At 38.5% G+C, this 26,177-nt stretch overlaps 2 protein-coding genes and 2 long non-coding RNA genes across 9 annotated transcripts; 2 read left to right on the forward strand and 2 right to left on the reverse strand.

Moving 5' to 3' along the window:
* Positions 1-1,333: 1,333 nt before the first annotated feature.
* LOC103322331 (helicase SEN1-like) lies at positions 1,334-7,533 on the reverse strand. Of its 4 annotated transcripts, XM_089045060.1 has the most exons (10): positions 7,254-7,533; positions 6,640-7,148; positions 5,428-6,474; positions 5,017-5,341; positions 4,656-4,917; positions 4,343-4,559; positions 3,721-4,082; positions 3,474-3,623; positions 3,270-3,326; positions 2,654-2,924 (listed from the first exon to the last, which is right to left on the reverse strand). In XM_089045060.1, exons 2-9 carry the CDS (start codon positions 6,736-6,738, stop codon positions 3,287-3,289), a joined length of 2,502 nt encoding a protein of 833 aa, XP_088901186.1. In that variant the 5' UTR covers positions 6,739-7,148; positions 7,254-7,533; the 3' UTR covers positions 2,654-2,924; positions 3,270-3,286. The 4 variants fall into 4 exon arrangements, with proteins under 4 accessions (XP_088901184.1, XP_088901186.1, XP_008222458.3 ...); XM_089045058.1 differs by lacking the exons at positions 2,654-2,924; positions 3,270-3,326 and adding an exon at positions 1,334-1,584 and having other exon boundaries at positions 7,254-7,530; XM_008224236.3 differs by lacking the exon at positions 3,270-3,326.
* A 10,418-nt stretch (positions 7,534-17,951) lies between these two features.
* Positions 17,952-18,836, forward strand: LOC148920519 (uncharacterized). Its single transcript, XR_016124295.1, has 2 exons — positions 17,952-18,341; positions 18,541-18,836. It is a non-coding gene; the product is annotated as an uncharacterized LOC148920519 (long non-coding RNA).
* A 951-nt stretch (positions 18,837-19,787) lies between these two features.
* Positions 19,788-21,977, forward strand: LOC148920520 (uncharacterized). 2 transcript variants are annotated; one of them, XR_016123812.1, is made up of 3 exons: positions 19,788-20,428; positions 21,296-21,470; positions 21,773-21,977. It is a non-coding gene; the product is annotated as an uncharacterized LOC148920520 (long non-coding RNA). The 2 variants fall into 2 exon arrangements; XR_016123811.1 differs by lacking the exon at positions 21,296-21,470.
* LOC103322332 (putative helicase MAGATAMA 3) lies at positions 21,208-25,818 on the reverse strand. Of its 2 annotated transcripts, XR_016123808.1 has the most exons (10): positions 25,530-25,816; positions 24,912-25,424; positions 23,693-24,739; positions 23,282-23,606; positions 22,953-23,211; positions 22,633-22,849; positions 22,039-22,403; positions 21,741-21,869; positions 21,533-21,583; positions 21,208-21,379 (listed from the first exon to the last, which is right to left on the reverse strand). XR_016123808.1 is itself a non-coding variant. In XM_008224237.3 (9 exons), exons 1-8 carry the CDS (start codon positions 25,644-25,646, stop codon positions 21,749-21,751), a joined length of 2,964 nt encoding a protein of 987 aa, XP_008222459.3. In that variant the 5' UTR covers positions 25,647-25,818; the 3' UTR covers positions 21,208-21,583; positions 21,741-21,748. The 2 variants fall into 2 exon arrangements, 1 of the variants encoding a protein (XP_008222459.3); XM_008224237.3 differs by having other exon boundaries at positions 21,208-21,583; positions 25,530-25,818.
* Between the last annotated feature and the right edge of the window lie 359 nt (positions 25,819-26,177).

Here is a 26,177-nt window from a genome sequence, read left to right on the forward strand (position 1 = left end):
AAATAACAAGCTAGTTTTTGATTATTTATTTATGTATTTATTTTTTACAACTTTCTTACCACCTTGTTAAAAAATGAAATAAGAAATAAAATTTGAACCTTTTTTATAAATTTTTTTTTTCTAGAGAGAACGTATGTTTTGTTAAACACAAAAGAAAGATGATATCACTTTCATGATAACAATGTCATGAAACAAACTTTATTTATAATAAAAAAATATTTGACGTTTTTTCTTATTAAATTTTTAACAATGTGCTAAGGAAGTTGTAACAAAGTCTGAGTAAAGTGATGGAAATATAAAATCCAATACATTTAATAAGATTTGAAAAACAAAAACTAACTTGTGTGATGCATTAATGACATTATTTTAAGTGAAGGGAAAGTGGACACTTGTCATGAGGAGAATGGAGAAGGTCTAAAAGAGAAGATTAGAGAGAAGATCGCTAGCATTTCTCTTTGGAAAATTAAAATGCAATGGTGTATTTATGTTACTAATTAGTATTTTTAATATCATAGTTTCTTCTTATGATATCTAATTTCTTGTGCCTTGCTTTGTACATATGAATAATATATAATTTCTTGTTTGTTTCGCAACCATAAATCATAACACCCAAAAAAAAAACACATGATATCCATTTTTTGTTTTTTTGTTTTTTTTAACAAAGGCAATGTTCTGAATTACTGTAATGTATGGAGGGGGATCAAACTTTGGCGAAAGGGGGAATCAAACTTGTGAATATCAGGATAGAGTTTCTAACTCGAAATTAATTGGCAACAAGTGAAGTGTCTTGTTCAAAGCTTAAAATTCTCCTCATGTGAGATTTTATATTATCAACAAAAATCTAACTTTTAACAAGGGGAGGCGGACCAATGCGGAAGAATGCTATCAATTCAAGTAATATAATATAATTGGTTCATATATTCCAGGAGTAATGCTAGACTCCTCATGTTTGATTGAATTTCTAAATCAAGTCAACGGCTCTCATATGTTTTGGAGGTGGAGCCTAGGCGAACAAATTACAATGGGGCCCTTCTACTTTTTGTGTATAGTATGTGAATTTTTTTTACAAATTTATAAATAAACCCAATCCTAGACATGTATTTATTAAAAAAACCCAAGCACTAATTGTTAAACATGATTGAACTTAATCAAGTCAAACAACTTTTTGGGTGTGTTTATAAATGGGTTTTGGAGTGTCCTAGACGATGGGTTTTGGGTGTGTTTACAAAGTGTTTAAATGGGTGTTGGGTTACTTCCTTTATAATTTCAACCTCCATTTTGGGTGTTTTAGTGAAACTCCCAATTTTTTTTTTCGGTAAAGTTAAAAAAAAGATTATATGAACTCAAATTCACAATTGTAATAGAAAAGAAACAAACATGTAATTTACACAACAACTTTATAAAATGTATCTCACTTAAATATCACTCGTCTTGCATTTTTTAATTCAAAAGTATCAATTAAACTTGACATAATCAAACTTTTCTACTATGTCCTTTCAATGGACAACATAGCCAAGCCATTCAATTTTTCTTGTGATATAGTTGATCGAAATTCAATGGTCAACTAATGCTTTATATTCTTCCCTGATAAAAAATCAATACAAAATATAAATAATGCTGAACAACAATGAAAGTACGTAATAGCACCACACTTACAACAACAGTAATACTCACATATTTGAATTTTCAAAAATATAAGATTGACCGGCTATGTTGTATCATACAACTTGTATGCTATCGAAACCTCTTGTTTATATTAACTTTTCAACTTCTTGCTTTTTTGGTGGGTTGTCGAAAACTTTATTGTATGCTATGTTGCAGGGTTTTGGCTTTGATGATAAATACATGTATTTGATTTCCTAATTAATTCAACTAGATTAATTGATTTATGCTATAAGAGGGCCTTTATTGAGTTTTCTATTTTTAATTTTGAATTGAATGATTGAGTAAGTTTTTTATTTAATTTTTTTTATACAATAATTAGTTTGGACCTAACATAATTATATTATATAATTTTTTTAAATGTATGCATATATCTATATATCTATATATATAAAGCAAAAGACAAAAAATGGTGAAACATTTAAAATACTGGAAAATATCCTTGGTTAATTCAAATATTAAAAATTGAAATTATTAATTAAATGAGGATAATATGGTAAATTCACATTTTTCATATTAAAAAAATTAAAATTAAACAAAATAAGATAATAGCTCCTATTTTTATGGAATATAACTACCCATGTTATCTTTTATTAATTCTAAAAATAAAATAAACAATAAAAAAGAAAATCAATTGGTACATGCGTGAGCATGTGCCAATGGGCTAGTATATAAAGCAAAAGACAAAGAATAGTGAAACATTCAAAATACTAGAAAATGCCATTTGTTAATTCAAACATTAAGAATTGAAATTATTAATTAAATGAGGATAATATGGTAAATTCATATTTTCTCATATTAAAATAATTAAAATTAAAAACAAAATAAGATAATAAGTTCTACTTTTATGGAACATAACTACCTATATTATATTTTCTTAATTCTAAAAATAAAATAAAAAAAAAATAAAAAATAAAAAATAAAATCAATTGGCATGTGCAAAGAGACTGATAGGATTTACACAAATTAGGTGCCTTCCCAATTTGGGGTCCTAGGCGACTGGCTTGTCAATTTGTGCCTAGGACCTCCCCTAAATCAAGTAATCAAATATCAACATATATTTCTCCCTTTTTGTCCCTACATCATCTGGTATTGGGCCCCACTTTCAGGACGTATAATGTAATAATGGCCGCAACCGTCAAGACCAACGTATAGTATTGAGGAAAATTCTGTGCACCATTTTAAGGGCCCCACCTTCAGGACGTATAATGTGATAATGGCAGCAACCTTCAACATCAACATATATTATTGATGGTGTTCTCCTGTGCACCATTTTAAGAAGTTAAGGTGTGTTCAAATATACTAAAGTTTATTTACGAAAATATTAATGTTATTTGTACTATATTTATTGACTTTGATGACTATTCTAATCGGGTGGGCCTTATCAATGTATTTGGGGTCCATTTGTATTAGAGAGGTGGTCAATAATGTGTTCAGTAACTGGGATACACATAGCACCACTCTTACGAAAAAAATGACTTAAATGGAGAGAAACATTTGCAATGTTTAATTATAAAATTTACCTCATTTGGTAAGTAGGAAGAAGATAGGAAATTATAAATAGTTATCTCATCGGTCATCAACTAAGCAAAGCTTAATTAAATTACCTCTGGAACTTGGTGGCCTACTTTCTCTGCCTTCTGGGCATATTATTTTTAGTCTTTCTGAAAGTTTTTCATATGAAGGAATTAGAACTTAAATTATAACATCACGTATCTTGTATTTCGAAAGAGAAAAAGTACTAAAAATACATGTGGTTTAGTCAGTCAGATATATGGAAGAAGATGAACAAAGTAAAAAAAAAAACTCACCTATGACTCTGTGGTTGACTGCTTGATGTTTGGGGCTCATCTTTTAGACTGAGTGAAGATAATGGTTTTGAAAGAACCTCCACAGGATCAGCCTCAGCCTCATGGAAGCTGCTCGAATCCACCGGCATTCTAATCGGGACAACTGCGTCTCTGTCGCAATTGAGAAACAATGGATGATTTAAGCCATGCTAGCACAAATGTACTGTTCTATTAAACTTGAACATTTGTCAAATCCCTATATACATACCCATCAACACATTTGAGCAGGCAAAGGTTCATCTCAGCGGTTGTATAGCTATGAAACATGTTCTCAAGCCGCTTATCAAGTTCGGGAGTATCAGAAACTGGAAGAACATCCCAAATCTTCAAAACCTGGACATAATCTGAATTCTCCTGGAGAACATCTACAGACCAAATGAGATTCAGCAGTCCTTTAACTTTGTACTTCTGTAACACTTGAGCACAAGTCCCATGGACTATAGTTCTTTTATTCTTGCGAGATTGGCGCCAACCATTGGAGAGCTTTGTTAATAAGGAAACCAGTTCCCGATGGATCTCAGTGTCCTTAATCTTTTGCATGGAATTCTGAAATTCATTGGTGAAGCAAACCTATACAGGAAGAAGATTGATTTAATGCTACAAAACGTAAAATCTGAACTCAAATATCCTAAGCACCAAGCCACTAAAAGTTTAATGAGGACTAAAAGAACGAATTCGCCTTTAAAGAGGCATGTTGCCCATTCAAAGGAAATTTGTGCACTCTATAAGCTTTGATTGATAATGTTAGGTGCAACAGAACACTATATATTGGAGGCATGCAGAACAGCAGTCTAATGTAATTCGAACAAAAAGGAAACGTAGCAGCGCACCTTCCATTTGGCATTTTTGAACAGCAAAGAATCAGAATTAAGTGGAATATGAACTTGGCCAAGCTCCATGAGGGCAACTGCAATGGCCTGAGCCAAGTTCTTTTCATCATCAGCATTATAAAAACATTTGCGTTTCTTTGCGTCAAGAATTAGCCTCTTCCAAATAGAGTTACTTCTAATCAAAGTTGCTTCGTTCCCCAAAATCCAAAGACAGTGCCTACAGACACAAAGAAACAAATCAACTTCCTCAGAAGCACCAAAAATTCAGACAGTATAAGCTACTACATGTACAACCGCAATGTGACAGAAGCACCTTGCACGCGTTAGCATCACGTTTGCTCTTTGAAGATTGGAAATGAAACCAACATATCCTTTCTCGTTACATCTGACTGTGGAGATAATTATCACATCATCTTCACCACCTTGGAATCCATCAACAGATTGCACACTTACAGAGAATCCATCATTGCCAGAAACTTCACTGTATTCTGTGACTCTCTCTTGAATTGCATTAACTTGAGCTTTGTAAGGTGATATAACCCCAACACTAACCTTCTTTTTTGTTCGAATAAATTCTGCGGTGCATAAAAAAAGTTACAGAAAAAACCTTCCAAGCATCACAATCATAAATGAAGCAGTTAAGAACATCTACAGTAACTTACAGTAAAAATTACCTCTGTATAGGCTTGCAACAATCTCACAGACCACAGCAACCTCAACCATATTTTTCCGACTATGCCCGCGATCAAATTCTTCTTGTCCATTGGCTACATCTATAAAGGAATAGCATCCGTACATTTTTCCTGAAAGAAAGCACTTCTCATAGCTTCCTTGCTTGACATTTGGACCATCTAATATCCGGTTGTTGTAAAACTCCCTTTTTGGGAATAAGCTGATTGATGGATGCATTCTATACTGAACATTGAGAAGGTGCCTCTCATGTCCCAACAGTAGAAGTCTTTCGAACAAACTTCTTCCAAAACCAGCCTTCTCGGAGATCTGAAAGTGCATTGTTCAAAATTCACATAAAACATAAAAGCTTTACAAACTTTTTAAACTGTATGACACAAAGGACAAAATGAAACCTTGCTTATAACCATAGCAGGGAGTTGCCTCTCATCTCCTATGAGAACAGCATGGCGAAGACCGGGTAGTTGCAAAGGAATTGCTGATTCACATTCTTTAAGCTGAGCAGCTTCATCAATCACTAACAAATCCAGGGGTGCCTTTTTCTCTGTCTGCAATGTAGCAGAGCTTGACACGGTGCAAAATATTATGGAAGCATTTGCCAAGCAGAATTTCCTTATTTTCTCCAACTCTTTCAAATTAGGAACACAAAATTTACGAAGCGACCTTAGTTTACGAAGAAAATCTTTTAGAACTAATTGTGACCTCTCATTAGCAAAACCAACCTCATGCAGTAAAGATTTAAGAGAATTGAGCAAATCCAGAGCTCCAATCATGTCAGTCACAACCTCTAGTGAAATGCAAGAAGTTGGTAAGTGAGTGTACAAATTTACCATGCAAAACTCCACATGCTCACCAACTGAATTAAGTTTTTCCTTCACAAACTCCTCAAAGGTCTGAAAATCATTCTCATTATCCCTTGTTTTGTACTTTTCCTTTGGATCCTCAAGCAAACCTATCATTGACTTCAACCAATGTTTCCATCCAGTCCCAGGGTTAAAACACTGGGCCAGAATTTCAATACGATAATCAAGAAATACCTCAACAAGGTCATCATAATTATCGATCTTCATTCGTTCCCCATTCCCAAATAGAATTATATCTCCAAGTCCATACTTTCCATAATCAAGAGACTGATTAATCAATCCCAGGAGTCTTGCTGTCACTTCTAACACGGCGACATTCGTTGGAGCACATGTTAGTGTTCTGCACTTCAACTTCAAGAGGGCAAAGAGTGACATAGCAACTGTCTTGGTTTTTCCAGTCCCCGGAGGACCCCATATTAGTTTGATGGTATTTTGGTGAGTACATTTACTCAAATTGATACAGTTCCAAACTGCAGCTTCTTGGGAATCATTTAGATCAGAGCCCATTGAGGGCCATCTATTTGAAAGGGCAGCAGAGCATTTTTCCTTAGAAAAGCAAATTGAACAAGAATTCCCACCCTGTAAGAACGAAACATAAATGCACTGTTCGGAGCTTTGCGAATCAATTAGCAACTAAACATATCAAACAATGCACTAAGAGTAGATCATCCTTATTCTGAAAACATAGAACAAGGCCTAATTAATGTGCAGGCATGATGTTAAAGAAAAGAAAAGAAAAATTACCTGTGATGAATTGGGTTGCACTTGCAGCACATTCTTAATTATATTTGTGTTTGCCTTTTCTGAGATCAAAGCTTTCCATATGCGAACATTTGTTGTCATGTTGATCAGATAGACAGCAAAAAGTTTTCGTCCTCCTCTACGTATAGGCTTTGATGAGCGTATAAAGAGCCTATTATCTCCGCCTGGACGAACATACGCAATGAGATATGAATCTCTCAGCCTGTTCAAATGATCACTGCATGTTGGTCTAATATCAGTCAAGGCAATAAGATCTCCAGTCTGCGCTCATAATTTTCAGCTTCTCCACTGCCCTTTATTATAATAACATAAGAAAAGTCCTTGGCATTTTTATGACCCTTCGGTGTAACAGCCAGAATTTCACAAGTAGGTGCCTGTGGCAGAGTCTCCATGCTTGAGAGTAAATCAGCATGTGTTTCCTCAACAAGCGAAGGAATGAACATTTTCATGTAACTCGTCACGGTCGAAAATGTATCAGGTATTTCCGTCACCTGTAGTAATTACAGTTTACAAACATCAAAGCAAAATTGACAAGCATGCATAACTCATCACATTGTAATTACTACAGGACGAGACACGAAGAAGAGCAGACAAACCTGGTTTTTGTATAGATTTCTGTTGAGAACATCCTCCATAGACCAAGAGAAGACCAAATCGATTAAGCCACTGCCAGCAACTCCCTCCTTTTCCACACTAGTCTCTTGATGATCCATAGCTGCTTACTGATTTTCTGATTTTCGCAATGAATTCTTTGTAAGTGGAAGCTCAAGTCAATTGCTTAGCACCGAAGCAGAGCAGAGCAGCGGAAGAGACCTTCCGACCAGCTGCATTTCATGTTTTCTTTTGCTTTGCAATAACAAATTGATACCCAAGTACTTTTGCAATGAATAAAGGGCTAAGCTAAGTATAAAGTAACAACTTGTAAGAATTAAACATTCATGTTAAAATAGAAAAAATGGAAGGAATATAAGAGTGGTCTTGGTTCGACCTCATAAAGTTTGGACTATTGCTTGAATTAAAAAAAAGAAAAAAAGAATTAAAGATTATAAACATTCCCTTCTTTTATAGGAAGAAAACAAACGGGTACAAGAACATTGGAAGTGCCTTTTCTTTTTATGAAGTGATTCTCTCTCTTTTCTTTTTTTTTTTTTTTTTGGGGTTAATGGACGATTCAATAAAAGCCCCATGACAGAGGCCAAAAGGGGAGCGAAACCCACCAACAAAACAGAGACGCCAACAAAAGGAAACCCAAGATCCAGAAAGGCCTAGCCCAAACCAGACCAATAGACTCGGGCCTTAAAAGAAAATCACCTCTTGGGCCCCAAACAAAATAAGCCAAGAGATAAGCAAGCTACAATCTTAGAGAGAGATAAGCAGGAAGCAGGGAGTTGTTCAAACTGAAGAAATCAAACTAACCATCACTTATGAAATCTCAGAAGGGGCAATTAAAATTGGGAAAGGAGATTAGGTTTTTCTTTTAAAAGAAAACAGAGAAGTGATCTTAAGGATTGATTGATGAGAGCCTATCAGACAAAATTTTAAACTCTTCTCTCTCTTGTATTTCTTTCTAGATTTTTAAAGGATTTGCCGCCCATTATTAAAAGAATCACCCAACTCCAGAAAACATTTACTATAAATACAAGAAGGAGTGAACAAGGCAGGACACTTAATTCAACAACAATCAATCAAAAACTATCAAACAAACAAACAACTCAAAAATCAACCAAAAAGCCCACTTGAATTCCAAGTGAAACCAACTTCAAATCAGAATTCCCAAGGTTCGGACTTAGAAAATAAGTCCATCAAAACGAGATTTCTCTCGTTACAAATTTGGTTCAGCAAAGAACCAAGACTGGTAGAGCTTGAGCTTTTCCCAAACATGAAAACCTCAACAAATTTCACGATCTGAGCCCAAGTCCTCGAGAACACCATACGCCCTTGGTGAAGAAACCGCATGATTCGCCCACTCAAAAGCCTCACAAAAGCTTGAAGTACATTAAAGTTATGCCATAATTAACCTTTGGTATCAATTTACATTGTAGCTTAGCAATCGAAGTTGTCAGCGATCCGATCCGGCCCGGCATTTCCGGTCTAGTCGGATCAGAACCTCCTATCGGCGAAATGGAATTCGGTATCCTTTCATCTTTCTAGCGTGGATATTTATTTTTATAGTTTTGTAAAAGCGATTCGCCTAAAGATTTAAATTCCATCAACCATTACGGCGAACAACCTCTTTATCTGAGATAAATTGTTAAAGTCCTCATCGAGTCTGAGGCAAGAAAAGAACTTACTTGGGAGATATTCTTCACCCAAATTCACAATCATTTGTTTGCAGAAATCAGTAACTTGGGGCGCAAGTTATCCATTCTAAACTAAGTCTGCTAGAATCTTCATTGCTAGCAGTGGCTCGCTCGCATACCAAAGAAAGCTGACTTGTTGACCAAACCATGGTTCTCAAGGCGGTGGGAACTTTGCCCTTCCACCACAGGAGTAAACGCAAAACGGGTGAACAATTTGGCACGCCCAGTGGGACTTCTCAGTATACATATTCTCACAGAATTCTTCTCAAGTTTATGAATATTGGAAGCTCTAGCCAGAACCCACACCACGACATGGAGATAAACCAGGTGGCTCTCATGGAAGGACTGGAATCAAAGGAGAGTGATGCGGCACTCGGCTGCAGCGGCCACGAGGAGCGAAGATCGGGACCGCTCGAAGGATGAACTGATACAAGAATCGTGTTACAACAAGAGGTCACAACACAAAGGAGCCAATATACTCTAAATAATATGCACCATGGTACAATGGCGAGTTAATAAGCGATTGAGAAAGGATGTGAGGCGCCATGGCGTAATCCCAAATCGGATCTTGTAGTCCGGCTAGACCTTCCTATGGTCCCCACGGGATTGGCATGGCCATATCAAGAGAATCCTCTTATTGTGCGAGATAGCTAGATGCGAGCGTGAGGAAATTCGAGGCTAGCGGAGGAGGAGCTCTTCGCCCAAGAACGCGTCGAGCCCTAATCAGGCGACCGAAGGCCTGCACCATGACAGTTAGCAGAATCAGCGAGCCTCGGCCTATTCCATAACAAGTGGCCCCACAGGATCACCCTTTGGCAGTGCAACGACAATGTTTCCCTCTGACCCAAAGGATGGATCTCAATCCATTCCCTCCACCTACAAGAGGAATGAGAGGCGGGGAAACTACCCTTTGCTAACCATGATAGGAACAGGCGGGGGCAAATTGGAGGAACCACCTAGATCTGGAAGAGCGGGAGGAACACAGGGAAGAAGTTCGCGGACCATATAGGGCGGATTGATTCGCCCAGCGAGCAGGGCAAAATCTCCTCCCTATTAATGCTTTAAATGCGTGGGGGCATTGCAAAGGATGATCAGAGAAATGATGGAGCCTGAAGCCAGAAGAGGAGAAAGGCCCACCTACAGAAAGCCATATCTACCTTACATTGATCATATACCCTTATCCCCAGGTTTCAAAGTACCAAACTTCACTTTGTTTAACGGAGAGGATCCCAACGCTTCATCGATCGAGCACATGGGCAGATTTTCTGTCCAGTGTATAGCCATAGAGAATAACCCCATTGCTAAAGCTAAGGCTTTTCGAATTCTCTCTGGACAAGCTTTCACTTGGTACACCAATACAAATTCTGTTGGACTTAGGAGCAGATGGAGTGTTTTCCATGACTACTATTACGATTGGCTAGAAGTCACCATCGTTACCTTCTGCCCTCAAGCAGTGAAGATGAACTTGCCCAAGACTTTATAACCAGGTTCAGGAAGCTCAAAATGAAGTGCCGAATCCCCATGGAAGAAAGACACTTCATTCAAATGGCTCAAGCTGCCCTCAAGATCTCTTTGAGAAAAAGATTTGATGGGATCTGTTTGGAGATCTGCTGGCGGATAAAGCATCAAATACGAGGAGTGCTCAGGGAAGAACAGCAGAAGAGGAACTCTTCCAAAGGAACATATTACAAGTCCCCTTCTTCTTCAATACATATGATTAAAGTAGAGTCAGAAGAAGACACAGAAGGCTCGGAGGAGAGAGAGATTGTCGTGGCAGAAATGGCAAAATTAAAGCACCCCATCGGTTGTAAGGCTCTTACAAAGCCTCCAAAAGATCAGAAGCCCCCACCATTCACAGGAGGGTTTGTTCCAAACAAACCGACGCAGAACAAGGTGTATTCCTTTGATCTAACCAAGGTGGATGCTTTGTTTGATGAAATGTTGCTGCAAAAAGCAATAGAGACACCCCACAGAATGCCCAAGCCAGAAGAACTCAAGGGCAGACAGTATTGCAGATGGCACAATTCTTGGAATCATTCTACCAATAGTTGTGTTGTTTTCAGAGATGTCATACAAGAAGGGATAACAGCAGGAAGGTGAAGGTGGCAGAGAAGCCTCCATCTGTCTGAGACCCTTTTCCCCACCACAAGTCAACATGGTCAACATAAATTGGCGAGCAGAAGAGGGCAAACCCTACAGAGGCCGGCTCAGAGAGAATAGTCTCAAAAGAGACTATTGAGAGACCAAAGGCAACCATCTCACGGTGGGGTAGTGCTCTGCAGAAGTGCAAATGTGAGGTGGTGAAAGTGGTCCTAGATAGACAGAGGCTGCCCACTCCTAGTGTTTTTGACCGGATTGGAACCACATCCCATGATAGAGCTAGATAGAGACTACCCGGGCTGTCCGAGGCCTAGCGAAGAACGACTAAGCAGCCCAAGGAGGAAATATCAATAAAAATTCCCGAAATGAGAAACCTCTGGCGACTATCATTGAAGGCGGTAGTATTACATCGAGAAGAATGGCGGACCAACAATGGAGCTAACAAGAACTCAAAAGAGGAGGTTGAGAGATGTGCACATTCCTCAATAACAAGAGCAATGCGCGAGATAATTCCATAAACCAATTCGCGAAAAGGGAAAAAGCGAAATGCTTCCCAGACAGAACAAGCAATCTCTCGGCTATAGAAGGCGATGAAAGTAGAATCTTGAGAAACCTTCTATCCATCCTGCCTCCACCTCGGAAATCTACTTAAAACTCCACAACGGAAGGAAAATCCGACCCTATTCCGGTAGAAGGACAATAGGACTAGGCGAGGAATATGAAGAGGAGCAGTGGATTATGAGCCATCTACAGATGACAGAATGCACTCCTCGGAATAGGAGAAGCGAGGGAGAATGGGCGGAGGAATACGGTGAGGAGCAGATGGATTATGACGGAGAATTGGATGCACGGCGAGGCCTTTGGTGCGGGGTGGAGGACTTGTTACAAGGTGACCTAGACATCAACATGGTGTTCATTATGTCGAGAAAAGTTCTGGGCTGCAGAGGGACAGGAAAGCACTCGGAGGGAGATGTATTTTCGAGGAAAGTTTTGAATACAAGTTGGCACCTCAGACCCTTGTTCATAACAGCAAACTTTGGGGGTGTTCCTATTCCTAAAATCATGGTAGATGGAGGTGCAACCATCAACCTTCGCCTCCTGAATCTTTGAGCAAGATGGGCGAGCAGAAAGGATTTGATTCCAACCCGCTTGACTGTCACCAATTTCGCAGGGGGCATTACCAAGACTCATGGGATCTTAGATGTGGATGTTATAGTAGGAAGCAAGAAGCTGAAGATTGCATTCTTTGTGGTGGATACTACTTCTACCACTTACAATGCACTGCTTGGCAAAGACTGGATTCATCATAGTCTATGTGTTCCTTCCACTCTTCATCAACAGTTAGCTTTATGGAATGAAGAAGGTTACATGGAGATAGTAGAGGCCGATCCATGGCCATTTCTGCCTTCTGCCATGTGTTCCGAAGCAAGGTACTATCATGATGACCTTGGTCCTTTCACCTTCCTTGGAGTCAACCAGAACGACCGCCCTCATGGTGTCACAGCCCAGAGGCTCCTTGAAAATGGTCTAACCAATTCCTTAGAGGACTGGAATAGACCTTTTGTTCTAAACTTCCAGAACTCTGATGTTTAGTCCCAATCAACAGAAGAAGAATCGAGCCGCAACAATCCGATCCATTACAAAAAGATTGTTGATATATTGGGAGGAAATGAAGCTCTTCATGCAGGATCCAGCCATTAATATGGCAGAATTCACCCATGAAAGCATGGAAGACCAGAAGGAAGAAGAATTACAGGAGGAAGTGCTAGATTTTACGCCAAAGCATCACTGGATGACTCTCGCAGAAGTGGAAGATCCTTTACAGGAAATAAACTTAGGGACAGAAGAGGATCCAAGACCTACTTTTATTAGCACACTATTGAAAGAACCACTTAAGACTGAGCTCATTGCACTTTTGCAGGAGTTTAGAGATTGTTTTGCTTGGCATTATCATGAAATGCCAGGACTAGACAGGAAATTAGTAGAGCACAAGCTGCCAATCAAAGAGGGTTACCTTCCAATCAAACAGGCCAGAAGAAGAATGTCCATGGACACAGAACTAAAGGTCAAAGAAGAAATAGAAAGGCTGCTCAAGGCATGATTCATCAGGCCAGCCATCTATGCTGATTGGCTAGCTAATATTATACCAGTTCTGAAGAGAAAAACCGGGGCGGTCAGAATTTGTGTGGACTACAGAAATCTAAATGAAGCTTCTCCCAAGGATAAGTACCCTACGCCAATGGCAGACATGCTAGTAGATGGAGCTGCCCACAACAAGATGCTATCTTTTATGGATGGCAATGCAGGTTACAATCAGATCATGGTAGCAGAAGAAGACATCCACAAGACAGCCTTCATGTGTCCAGGACATATAGGTGCTTTTGAGTACACTGTAATGCCTTTTGGCTTAAGAAATGCAGGAGCCACTTATCAAAGGGCAATGAATTCTGTCTTCCATGATATGATAGGGCATTCTTTGGAAGTTTATATCGATGATGTAGTGATTAAATCCCCAGAGGAGGGAAACCACATGTCAAATCTAAGGAGGGCATTCCTAAGAATGAGGCAACATAAACTGAAGATGAACCCAAAGAAGTGTGTTTTTGGAGTTCAAGCAGGAAATTTCCTAGGATTCTTAGTCCACCAGAGAGGCATAGAAATCCACAAAAACAAAGCAAAGTCCATCATAGAAGCTCTGCCGCCTAGGAACAAGAAAGAATTGCAGAGTCTCTTAGGAAAAATTAATTTTCTAAGGAGATTCATATTTAATTCTATAGAGAAGATCCAGCCTTTCTCCTCTTTGTTAAGATTGAAACAGGAACAAACCTTCAAGTGGGAAGAACAGCACCAACAAGATTTTGAGGAAATCAAGCATTACCTCTCAAATCCACCAGTTCTGTCCCCACCAAAGAGAGGCAGACCACTCAAGCTCTATGTATCTGCATCAGAAGTATCCATTGGGAGTCTGTTGGTTCAAGATAACAAGGAAGGGAAGGAACATGCAGTCTACTACCTGAGCAGAACTCTAACAGAGGTGGAAAGAAAATACTCTGCGATTGAAAAACTTTGCCTAGCCTTGTACTTCACTGCTGTGAAACTCAAACACTACATGCTGCCATACATCATCTACATCATTGCCAAAACAGATCTGATCAAATACATGCTAACAAGACCAATGCTGAGAGGCAGAATTGGAAAATGGACCTTGGCCTTGATAGAATTTGCCTTCAGATATGTTCCTTAGAAAGCTGTCAAAGGACAAGCTGTGGCAGACTTCCTACCAGATCATCCTGGGGAGGAGATTGAAAACATGGACTCTTTGGACATAGCAAATGCTGATCTATTGACCAGAGCTCACACTTGCCTCAACAATCCTATCTATTCGGTTCATCTCACACCTTGGAAGCTGTACTTTGATGGATCAAAAATTGATGTAACTTCTGGGGCAAGAATTGTTTTGGAAGAACCACTTGGAATCGACATTACTCTTTCCAATTGGATTTCCAGTGCACCAACAACAGGGCAGAATATGAGGCTCTAATCATTGGCTTAGAAATGCTGGTAGAACTAGGAATCCAATCTGTGGAAATCTTAGGAGATTCCATGCTTGTTTTGAAACAAATTGCTGGGGAATACAAGTGCCTAAGCCCTTCTCTAGCCGTCTACTTGGTGGCAGCTAGGAATCTTCTGACAGAATTCAGAGAAGGTACTTGGGAGCATATCCCAAGGGAAGAAAACTTTGCAGCCAATGAATTGGCTCAGGTAGCAACAGACACACAAATACCTGAAGATTGTGTACAAAGAATCATTAAGATAGGGAAGAAAAGCCTACCATCTGTTCTAACCAGGGGGATGTAAATAGATGTCAATTCTGCCGCAATCACTGAAGATGATTGGAGAAATCCTATCATGACTTACTTACGATATCCAACTCTGCCCTCTGAGAAGAGAGTCAGAATCATGGCTTTGAACTACCTTATGTGGAACGAAGATTTGGTCCGAAAGAGTAAGGATGAGGTGCTTTTAAGGTGCCTCGGAAAGAAAGAATACATGAAAGTCATGGGGGAAACTCATAAAGGAATCTGTGGAGCTCATCAAGGTGGGAGGAAAATGTGCTGGTTAATTAGAAGGTATGGCTACTTCTGTCCAACCATGATGAAAGATTGCATTGACTATTCCAAGGGGTGTGAGTCTTGTCAAAGACACGGCCCAATCCAGCAGGCTCTTTCAGTTCCCATGAATCCAGTGGTAAAGCCATGGCCCTTTAGAGGATGGGCAATGGACCTCATTGGCAAGATCTATCCAGCCAGCAGCTAGCAGCACTGTTTTATCATTGTTGCCACAGACTATTTCACTAAGTGGGTAGAAGCCAAGCCTGTTAAATCCACTACATCTTAAGAGATCATCACTTTCATAGAAGAATAGATTATACAGAGATTTGGCATCCCAGAATCAATCACAACTGACAGAGGATCTTCTTTCATATCTGGAGAAATGCTGGATATGGCAGAGGCATTCAAATTCAGGCTGCTTCAATCCACTCCCTATTATGCTCAAGCTAACGGGCAGGCAAAATCAAGCAACAAGGTAATCATCAACATTATCAGAGAAATGCTTGAGAAGAATCTAAAGCAGTGGCATGAGAAGTTGTCAGAAACTCTGTGGGTATATAGAACTTCAAAAAGAGAAGCAACTAGCATGACCCCCTATGCATTAACCTATGGTCATGATGCAATTCTGCCTATGGAGATCGCTGTTCAATCCCTCAGAATTGCTCACCAACATAATCTGGTATGAGAAAACTACTCTCAAGCCATGCTGCTAGAACTGGAAGAATTGGATGCAAGTAGAATTGACACCCTCAATAAACTCCTGGCAGGAAAGCAAGCTGTGTCAAGGGCTTATAACAAAAGAGTCAAGAACAAGAATTTTGAAGAGGGAGAGATAGTCTGGAAAGCAGTTATGCCCCTTGGAACACATGTGGCTGGTTGTGGAAAATGGTCACCTACATGGGAAGGCCCTTTCATAATCAATCAGATCCTTGGAATGGGGGCATACAGGTTGCAGGATCGAAAAGGGGAAGTTCACGCTGCCCCAATCAATGGCAAATGGTTGAAAAAGTTTTTCCCAACTATGTGGGACTCACAAGCCATACAGACAGATCCGTGATAGAGAAGGAACAACACAAACTGTTTATTTGATTCTATCCAATTTATTTCTAATCCAAGTTGTTTACTGATTTATTTCCCTTTTGTTTTTTATCACTTCTGTTTATTTTTTCAAAAGAAATTGAAAACCAAAATTGCAACAAAAATAAACTTTATTTAAAATAAATAGCCATGGGGCCTTCCCCATGGAAAATTGTTCATCATAAAGCAAAAAATAAAAGCATAAATAAACTAACAAAATCAAAATCCTAATTTCTTGAGAGTTTCTTGCAAGTTGGTCTTTTTAATGGAAAGTTCTTTTTGAAGCAACACCCCCTGATGGATTGAAGCCTCTGCAATCTCCGAGGCTGGCCTGGAAGCTACAACCATGCTCTGCACAAGGAAGGTAGCCTTAGTCTTGGAGCTCAGTCCAGCCCGAGCCTGTTCTTCACTTCCCTGCACTCTGCCGGTGATTTTGAAGCTCTGCAATCTGCTTCTCCAATTTGTCTGCAGTGGCTTTGGCCTTGCAGAACTCAGAGGTTTTGAAGGTGGGCTTGAGATCCTCATAACGGTCATAAAGGTTGAGCACATCCCTTGCCAACCAAGGCTCATTTCAAGTATAGGTTTTGGGGCCATGTTCTGTCTGCGCAGCAAGTCCGGATCCTTCATCAGTGGTCAATGGCTTCCCTATCCTCATCGGCTCTAGTTGATGGCAGCGGATCTTGACCTCTCCATAGCCTCCTCCATTGCCTTGGATTTTGCCTTGCCTACAGGAAAGCTGAGCATCTCCAATCTTTCTAGCTGGGCATCTAAGTCCATAGCTTCAAACTTTGCCAAATCTGGATCAGCAAAGGAGGTCGTGGTAGATGAACTGGAAGGGAATGAATAGGCATTGCGAGGAAGCATAAGTAAAAAAGCAGTGAAAAAGAGAAAAACCCAAAATGCAATAAACACTTACAGCAACAATTGAAGGCTTCAAGGAGTGGTCATCGTGCGAAGGCAGACTCGGCACTTCTACCTAGAAAGCGAAGCGATTAAGGAAGTAAAACTAGAAAATTACAGAAAATAAAGAGCGATTAAGAAGAAAATTACCATCACTTGAGGGCAGCTACCACGCGTTCACTACACCTTACAGGCTGCAGCGAGTAATTGCACGCTTCACAAGCTCGGATGCGATTGCTCTTATTGTTCCCGAGTTGTTGGAGCAGATGGATTGTTCCTATTTTTATAGTTTTGTAAAATGCGATTCGCCTAAGACGACTTAAATTCCATCAATCATTCTCGCGAACAACCTCTTTATCTTGAGATAAATTGTTAAAATCCTCACCAGTCTGAGGCAAGACAATAACTTACTTGGGAGATATTCCTTACCCAAATTCACAATTGTTTGTTTGCAGAAATCAGTAACTTGGGGCGCAAGTTATCCATTCTAAACTAAGTCTGCTAGAATCTTCATTGCTAGCAGTGGAACGCTCACACCAAAAAAAACTGACTTGTTGACCAAACCATGGTTCTCAAGGCAGTGGGAAACTTTGCCCTTCCACTACAAGAGTAAACGCAAAACGGGTGAACACTATGATATCTAATTTCTTGGGATTAACCTGATTCTTGTTTCCTTTTTTTTTTTTTGGTTTTTGATTGAAATGGTCTTCCAATTATTGCTCGAGTTTCATTTTGGTTCATGAATTAAAATTTTCATTTCAATAGCCCTTCAATTATCTATTTAGTTTCAAAACGATCTCACCGTTAAAGTTTGTTAATATTATCGCTAAATTGAGGATAAAACTATCCATATAAATTAAAATATTAACACTTTAATTAAAAATTAAAGGAAACTATTATTAAAATTAGAAAATAAAAATTGAATCTCACCAGAAATACCTATTGTAGTTGGAGGACCAGTATTCAGGAACAAGGAAGAGATGTTATTCACCACCACCACCACTCTCTCTGTCTCTCTCCCCCCACGAGCCTCCTCTCCCACCAAAAATTTCTCAAGACACCCACTACCTCCTCTCCCAGCTAGATAGATCCCATCACAAAGGGCAGAATTATCAATGAAGAAGAAGGAAATTGGAGAATAAGAAAGGAAGATAGAGCCGACCATGACATCAGTTGGCTGGAAGTAGATGAAGAGGTAATACCCGATCACAAGCCCAATTGAGGTTCCAACTCCAAAATCGCAAAAACCCAAAATCGAACTCAGAATACCCATCTCTAATCTGCCCTTAACATTTCTGTTTCTAGTAGCTGTCCACCAAAGGGTTTTAGAATTTTTCTTATTTAGTTCCTAAGATTGTATTTGATTCATTGAGCTGATGCTGCTACATGGACAGGGACACCTGCGATGTTTCGTCAGAATGCCCCACCCATGAATTTCTTTTCATTTCTGGAAAATTCAAGAAATGTGCCAACAACTCTTAGAGACTTTAAATCCATGGATTTGTTCCCTCAACAAGCTGGTTTTGGCTCCTCTGTTCCCATAGAAGAGGTTCCGTAGATCCATTTTCTGTAAATTTAAATGCATTGTTGCAGCAAATGATTTTGTTCAGTTTATTGCACATGGACAAGTAGGAAGTTATATATAGCGAGGTCTGTCATAACTTATATGTGAAGTATTTTCTTAGGCTCATTCCGGCTTGTTCATCATGTGTCAGTGTGAAGAAATATTCCCCAGGAGAGCCTCGAAAGGCACAAATGACCATATTCTGTGGCGGACAAGTTATAGTGTTCAACAGAATAATTGACAGAGAGAAGAACTGGGTGAAATAGGAATCGGGGAGTTGCCTGGATGGACAGACTTTTACGGTAGGACCATTTTGATACAAATAGAGAGTTGTAGACTATTGTAGGCCTCATCAGAGAGAGTAGGCCCATATATATATAATTATGTATAAATAAGAGTTTAGGATTAGGATTATATCACTTAAATCACATATATAATTTGTTTCATTTCATTTACTTTTCTTTACTCATTCCTAGTTTATAATTGGATAATTAGCACATTAATTTGTGTCAATTATTAATACAACAATTATATATATATATATATATATAAATAAGATGAACAATATATCATATCACTAAACATAATCATATCACGAAACATAATCGTACTACTACCACCAAATATAATCATGTTTTTCTTGAACACATCACCAAACATTTACATATTTATTTATACCATCCTTTAAAAAAAATATCTTTTTGATACTTATTATTTTTTTAAATTATTTCTTAAAACGTATTATGGTCTAATTATGTAATAACCTCAAAAATAATACTTTGTTTTATTATTTTTGTGGAAAATCTTATTAAGTTGTGTGACTTTATTGAGTATTTTATGAATTTGGTTTGATGTGAAAATATTGGAATTAAGTGAGTTTAATATCAAATTTAGACTAAAATGCCCTTATGATTAAGTTTATGATTTTTTTCAAATGAAGTAGGCCCGTTTAGGCTTAGCCCGGCCCAATGGGCTTTCTCAAGCCCGACCTATGGGGGGCTTTAATTTTCTAAAAACCACTGGCCCGATATTTTCTCTCTCCTCTTTGTTAAAAACCCATTGACGAGCCCTAGACTATTGAAATGAAAAATTTAGTTCGTGGACCAAAATGAAACTCAAGCAATAGATGGGACCATTTCAATCAAAAACCTTTTTTTTTTTTATAGCCTGATTCTTGTTTCTAACGTAATACATGCACCAGAAGTTAAGTGGTTTGATTAGAAGCAGTTATCCATGTTCTAATCCTCTCTTCTCGCATATGGCTTGTAAAAAAGATCATAATACATGCCAATGTTTAGGATTTTATTATTATTATGATAAATTTGTTTTATGTATTGATTTTTACTTTACTCGAAATGACAAATTTACCCTTATCATTAACGGAAAATTGGATGAAATTCGAGAAACGTAAAGGGCAAGGGTTAAATTGGTTGTTTTAATGAGTTTGAGTGCTGAATTGGCTGATTTTTAAGTTTGAGGGGTTGAGTTCGATTAGCATGATAATTCATGGGATAGAACTTTACTCCCAATTTTATTAGGTTATATTTGGGTTTTCCTGTTTATAATTTAGTTCAATATTATGGATGCTGGATATTTATTTTGCAATATGCGAATGGGAATGGGAATGGGAATGTAAGTAGCAGAAAAGAATGCTCAGTTGGCAGGGCCACTTGTGAATGTGAAGCATGAGGATGGTGATGACTGATGAACAATTGCAAGTAGGTGTTACTTTTCCTTCTATTATATTTATATGCTTATATAATTTTATAAATGCTCTCTGCTTAGATGTGTTTGTGGGTGAGAAATGCCCATTGTTCTTCATGTTCAGCCACTCAAAAGGAGTGAGGCTTGGGATCTATTTTGCATGAAAGCTTTCTCTAGCTGTTCAAATAGATTTTACCCACCAGAGCTTTGAACTCAAAGCCAGGGATCTTGCTGGAAAACTCTAGGCATTGTAGCTTTCGGTGCTCTCATGTCAACCAAAAACTGGCTAAGCTTCAATGATTTACCCTACCATCTTAAGCTTGGTTGCATTTTTACAGAAGATTATTTGATTTGGTGTAGAAACGCTTATTCAACTTTGGATAGCAGAGGGGTTTGTGGAACAAGTTAGAGGGGCTAAGGGAGTGTCTTTGGAGCTGTCACATGAGCAAGGACTTCCCTCTCCTTTTACATATTGTTCCCCTCGATTCAGGAATGGAGAGTTTTAGCCGATGAAAATCAAAACTTTGGCACCTGTTAGATTGAATTAGGCTTGTGGGTTTTGAATTGGTCAGTGTTAAGTATCTAACGCAAAATAAATTGGCAACGAGTGGTCGTCCAAGGTTGTCCAAGGCTTGAAATTCACTATGTGAGATTTTATATTCTCGACAACGGTTGGTGGACATTGTTCTAGCTCCGGTGCCAGTTCTCTTGGGTTTTGAACCAAAGTTAATAGAAACTAGAGCCGTAAACACCTTATAACAAGGGGAAGGACCCATGGATGCATGCTATAAAGTAATATAATTGGTTCTTCATTCATATATTTCAGAAATTGTTTGATCAAGTAATCAAAGATGAACATATTTCTACTTTCTCTTTATCAGGTAATGGCTAAAACTTTGATATGTATGACATCTCACGGAGGTACAACACCTTCTAGTTCTTCCGTTGTTGCTGCTGCTGCTATGCTGCACACCGTTTTCAAAAGTTGTGTTAAAATATACCAAAGTTTATTTATGAAAAGATGGCTTAAATGGAGAAGCATTTCAATGTTATCTGGTAAGTAGGTAGAAGATAGGAAATTAGAAATTGTGTGCCTCAACTAAGCAAAGCTTGATTACCTCCTCAACCCGGTGTCCTTCTTTCTCCACCTTGTGGACATGTTACTCTTTCTGATAATTATTTATATGAAAGAATCAGTACTTAATTGCAACAATCAATGAGCCCAAATTAGAGAATTGTGTTAATTTACATATCTTGTATTTAGAAAGAGAGTGAAAATCTTGAGAACATGTAGTCATATGGAAGATGTACAGAGTAAACACTCACCCACTACTTTATGTTTGTGGCTCATCTGTTAGACTGAGTGAAGATAACGGTTTTGAAAGAATCTCCACAGGATCAGCCTCACGGGAATTGCTCGAATCTACCGGGGATCTCATCGGAACAACTTTATCTCTGTACCAATTGAGAAACAATGGATGGATGATTCAAGCCATGTCTTTAGAAACCTTTTAATCAGCAGAAATGTACTGTTCTATTATATACAACTTTAACTTTTGCTAATTTTCTATATGTACAAAATGAATAAATTCACAAGAAAAATCAAAAGTGAGTGCATACGTACCCCTCAACACATCTGAGTAGGCAGAGGTTCATCTTATCAGCTGTATAACTACGAAATATGATCTGAAGCCGCTCCGCAAATTCGGAAGTATCAGAAACTGGAAGAACATCCCAAATCTTCATAACCTGGACGTAATCTGAGTTCTCTTCAAGAACATCTACAGACCAAATGAGATTCAGCTGCCCTTTCACTTTATACTTCTCTAACAGCTGACCACAAGTCCCCCCATGAATTATAACTCTTTTATCCTTGCAAGTTTGGCGCCAGCCGTCAGAGAGCTTTGTTAATAAGGAAACCACTACTCCACGGATGTCAGTGTCTTTAATCTTTTCCATGGAATTCTGAAATTTTTGGGTGAAATAAACCTATACAGGAAGAAGATTGATTAATGCTGATACTAATATACGAAGAATAAATGCTGCAAAACACAGAATCTAAACGCAGAACGAATTTGCCTTTAAAAAGGCATGTTCCCCTATTCAGCTCTCCCTGGATAATTTATACATGTAACAGAGGAGATTTGTGAAGTCTATAAAGCCTTGATAATTTAGGTGCCATGTAGAACTTGAACGAAAGGGAAATGTGGCAGCATACCTTCCATTTGGCGTTTTTGAACAGCAGAGAATCAGCATTAAGTAGAATGTGTAGTTGGCCAAGCTCCATGAGGGCTGCTGCAATGGCCTGAGCTAAGTCCTTGTCCTCATGAGCATTATAGAAACATTTGCGTTTCTTTGCATCAAGAATTAGCTTCTTCCAAATAGAGTTACTGCTGATCAAAGTTGCTTCGTTCCCCAAAATCCAAAGACAGTACCTAACAGACATAAAACAATTGATGAAGTTCATCAAAAACCATCAAAAATTCAGAAACTAGATCCAAGCTGCTGCATGTAAAACCCCTAATATGACAGAAGTACCTTGCACGCGTTAGCATAACGTTTGCTCTTTGAAGATTGGAGACGAAACCTACAGATCCTTTCTCGTTACATCTGACAGTGGAGATAATTATCACATCATCTTCACCACCTTGAAAGCCGTCAACAGTTCGCACACTTACAGAGAAGTCAGTGCCAGAAACTTCACTGTATTCTCCGACTCTCTCTTGAATTGCGTTAACTTGAGCTTTGTAAGGTGATATTACCCCAACACTAACCTTCTTCTTTGTTCGAGTAAATTCTGTGGTCCATTAAAAAAAAAAGTTACAAAAAAGCTAAGAACATCTACACTAGCTTACAGCAAAACTTACCTCTGTAAAGGCTTGCCACAATCTCACAGACCACAGCAACCTCAACCATATTTTTTGGACTATGCCAGCGATCGAATTCTTCTTTTCCATTGACTATATCTATAAAGGAGTAGGATCCATACATTTTTCCTGAAAGAAAAGACCTCTCATAGCTTCTTTGCTTGACATTTGGACCATCTGATATCCGGTTCTTGTAAAACTCCCCTTTCGGGAATAAGCCGATTGATGGATGCATTCTGTACTGGACATTGAGAAGGTGCTTCTTATGTCCCAACTGTACAAGTCTTCCGAACAAACTTCTTCCAAAACCAGCCTTCTCAGAAATCTGAAAGTTGCATTGTTCAAAATTCACATAAACATAAAAGCTTTTCAAAATTTGAAAACTAAACAGCACAAGGGACAAAATGATACCTTGCTTTTAACCATAGCAGGGAGTTGCTTCTCATCTCCTACGAGAATAGCATGGCGAAGACCCGGTAGTTGCAAAGGAATTGCTGATTCACATTCTTTAAGCTGAGCAGCTTCATCAATCACTAACAAATCCAGGGGTGTCTTATTCTCTGTCTGCAATTTAGCAGCGCTTGACACGGTGCAAAATATTAAGGAAGCATTTGCCAAGCAGAATATCTTTATTTTCTCCAAAATTTTCAAATTAGGAACACAAAATTTACGAAGAGACCTCAGTTTACGAAGAAAATCTTTTAGAACTAATTGTGACCTCTCATTAGCAAAACCAACCTCACGCAGTAAAGATTTAAGAGAATTGAGCAAATCCAGAGCTCCAATCATGTCAGTCACAACCTCTAATGAAATGCAAGAAGTTGGTAAGTGAGTGTACAAATTTACCATGCAAAACTCTACATGCTCACCAACTGAATTAAGTTTTTCCTTCACAAACTCCTCAAAGGTCTGAAAATCATTCTGATCATCCCTTGTTGAGTACTTTTCCTGTGGATCCTCAAGCAAACCTATCATTGACTCCAACCAATGTTTCCATCCAGTCCCAGGGTTAAAACACTGGGCCAGAATTTCAATACGATAATCAAGAAATACCTCAACAAGGTCATCATAATTATCGATCTTCATTCGCTCCCCATTCCCAAATAGAATTATATCTCCAAGTCCATACTTTCCATAATCAAGAGACTGATTAATCAATCCCAGGAGTCTCGCTGTCACTTCTAACACGGCGACATTTGTTGGAGCACATGTTAGTGTTCTGCACTTCAACTTCAAGAGGGCAAAGAGTGACATAGCAACTGTCTTGGTTTTTCCAGTCCCCGGAGGACCCCATATTAGTTTGATGGTATTTTGGTGCGTACATTTACTCAAATTGATACAGTTTAAAACTGCAGCTTCTTGGGAATCATTTAGATCAGAGCCCATTGAGGGCCATCTATTTGAAAGGGCAGCAGAGCATTTTTCCTTAGAAAAGCAAATTGAACAAGAATTCCCACCCTGTAAGAAAGAAACATAAATGCGTTGTTTGGAGCTTTGCGAATCAAGCAACTAAACATATCAAACAATGCACTAAGAGTAGATCATCCTTATTCTGAAAACACAGAACAAGGCCTAATTAATGTGCAGGCATAATGTTAAAGAAAAGAAGGAGTCTAGAGAAAAAAATTACCTGTGATGACTTGGGTTGCACTTGCAGCACATTCTTAATTATATTTGTGTTTGCCTTTTCTGAGATCAAAGCTTTCCATATGCGAACATTTGTTGTCATGTTGATCAGATAGACAGCAAAAAGTTTTCCTCCTCCTCCTCTACTTATAGGCTTTGATGAGCGTATAAAGAGCCTATTATCTCCGCCTGGATGAACATACGCAATGAGATATGAATCTCTCAGCCTGTTCAAATGATCACTGCTTGTTGGTCTAATATCAGTCAAGGCAATAAGATCTCCATGCTGCGGCTCATAATTTTTGGCTTCTCCACTACCCCTTATTATAATAACATAAGAAAAGTCCTTGGCATTTTTATGACCCTTAGGTTTAACAGCCAGAATTTCACAAGTAGGTGCCTGTGGCAGAGTCTCCATGCTTGAGAGTAAATCAGCATGTGTTTCCTCAACAAGCGAAGGAATGAACGTTTTCATGTAACTCGTCACGGTCGAAAATGTATCAGGAATTTTCGTCACCTGTAGTAATTACAATTTACAAACATCAAAGCAAAATTGACAAGCATGCATAACTCATCACATTGTAATTACTACATGACGAGATACGAAGAAGAGCAGACAAACCTGGTTTTTGTATAGATTTCTGTTGAGAACATCCTCCATAGACCAAGAGAAGACCAAATTGATTAAGCCACTGCCAGCAACTCCCTTCTTTTCCACACTAGTCTCTTGATGATCCATAGCTGCTTACTGATTTTCTGATATTCGCAATGAATTCTTTGTAAGTGGAAGCTCAAGTCAATTGCTTAGCACCGAAGCAGAGCAGAGCAGCGGAAGAGACCTTCCCACCAGCTGCATTTCATGTTTTCTTTTGCTTTGCAATAACAAATTGATACCCAAGTACTTTTGCAATGAATAAAGGGCTAAGCTAAGTATAAAGTAACAACTTGTAAGAATTAAACATTCATGTTAAAATAGAATAAATGGAAGGAATATAAGAGTGGTCTCGGTTCATAACATAAAGTTTAGACTATTGCTTGAATTAAAAAAAGAAAAAAAGAAATAAAGATTATAAAAATTACTTTCTTTTATAGGAAGAAAACAAACGGGTATAAGAACATTGGAAGTGCCCTTTCTTTTTATAAAGTGACAGATATTTATTTTTTATTTTTATTTTTTTATAAATTTTTTTATTTTTATAATGGTTAAGGGACGATTCAATAAAAGCCCCACGGCAGAGGCCCAAAGGGGAGCCAAAACCCACCAACAAAA

Source organism: Prunus mume, linkage group LG2 (assembly GCF_029339155.1).
Source record: "Prunus mume cultivar Tortuosa linkage group LG2, ASM2933915v1, whole genome shotgun sequence".
NCBI classification, from domain to species: domain Eukaryota; kingdom Viridiplantae; phylum Streptophyta; class Magnoliopsida; order Rosales; family Rosaceae; genus Prunus; species Prunus mume.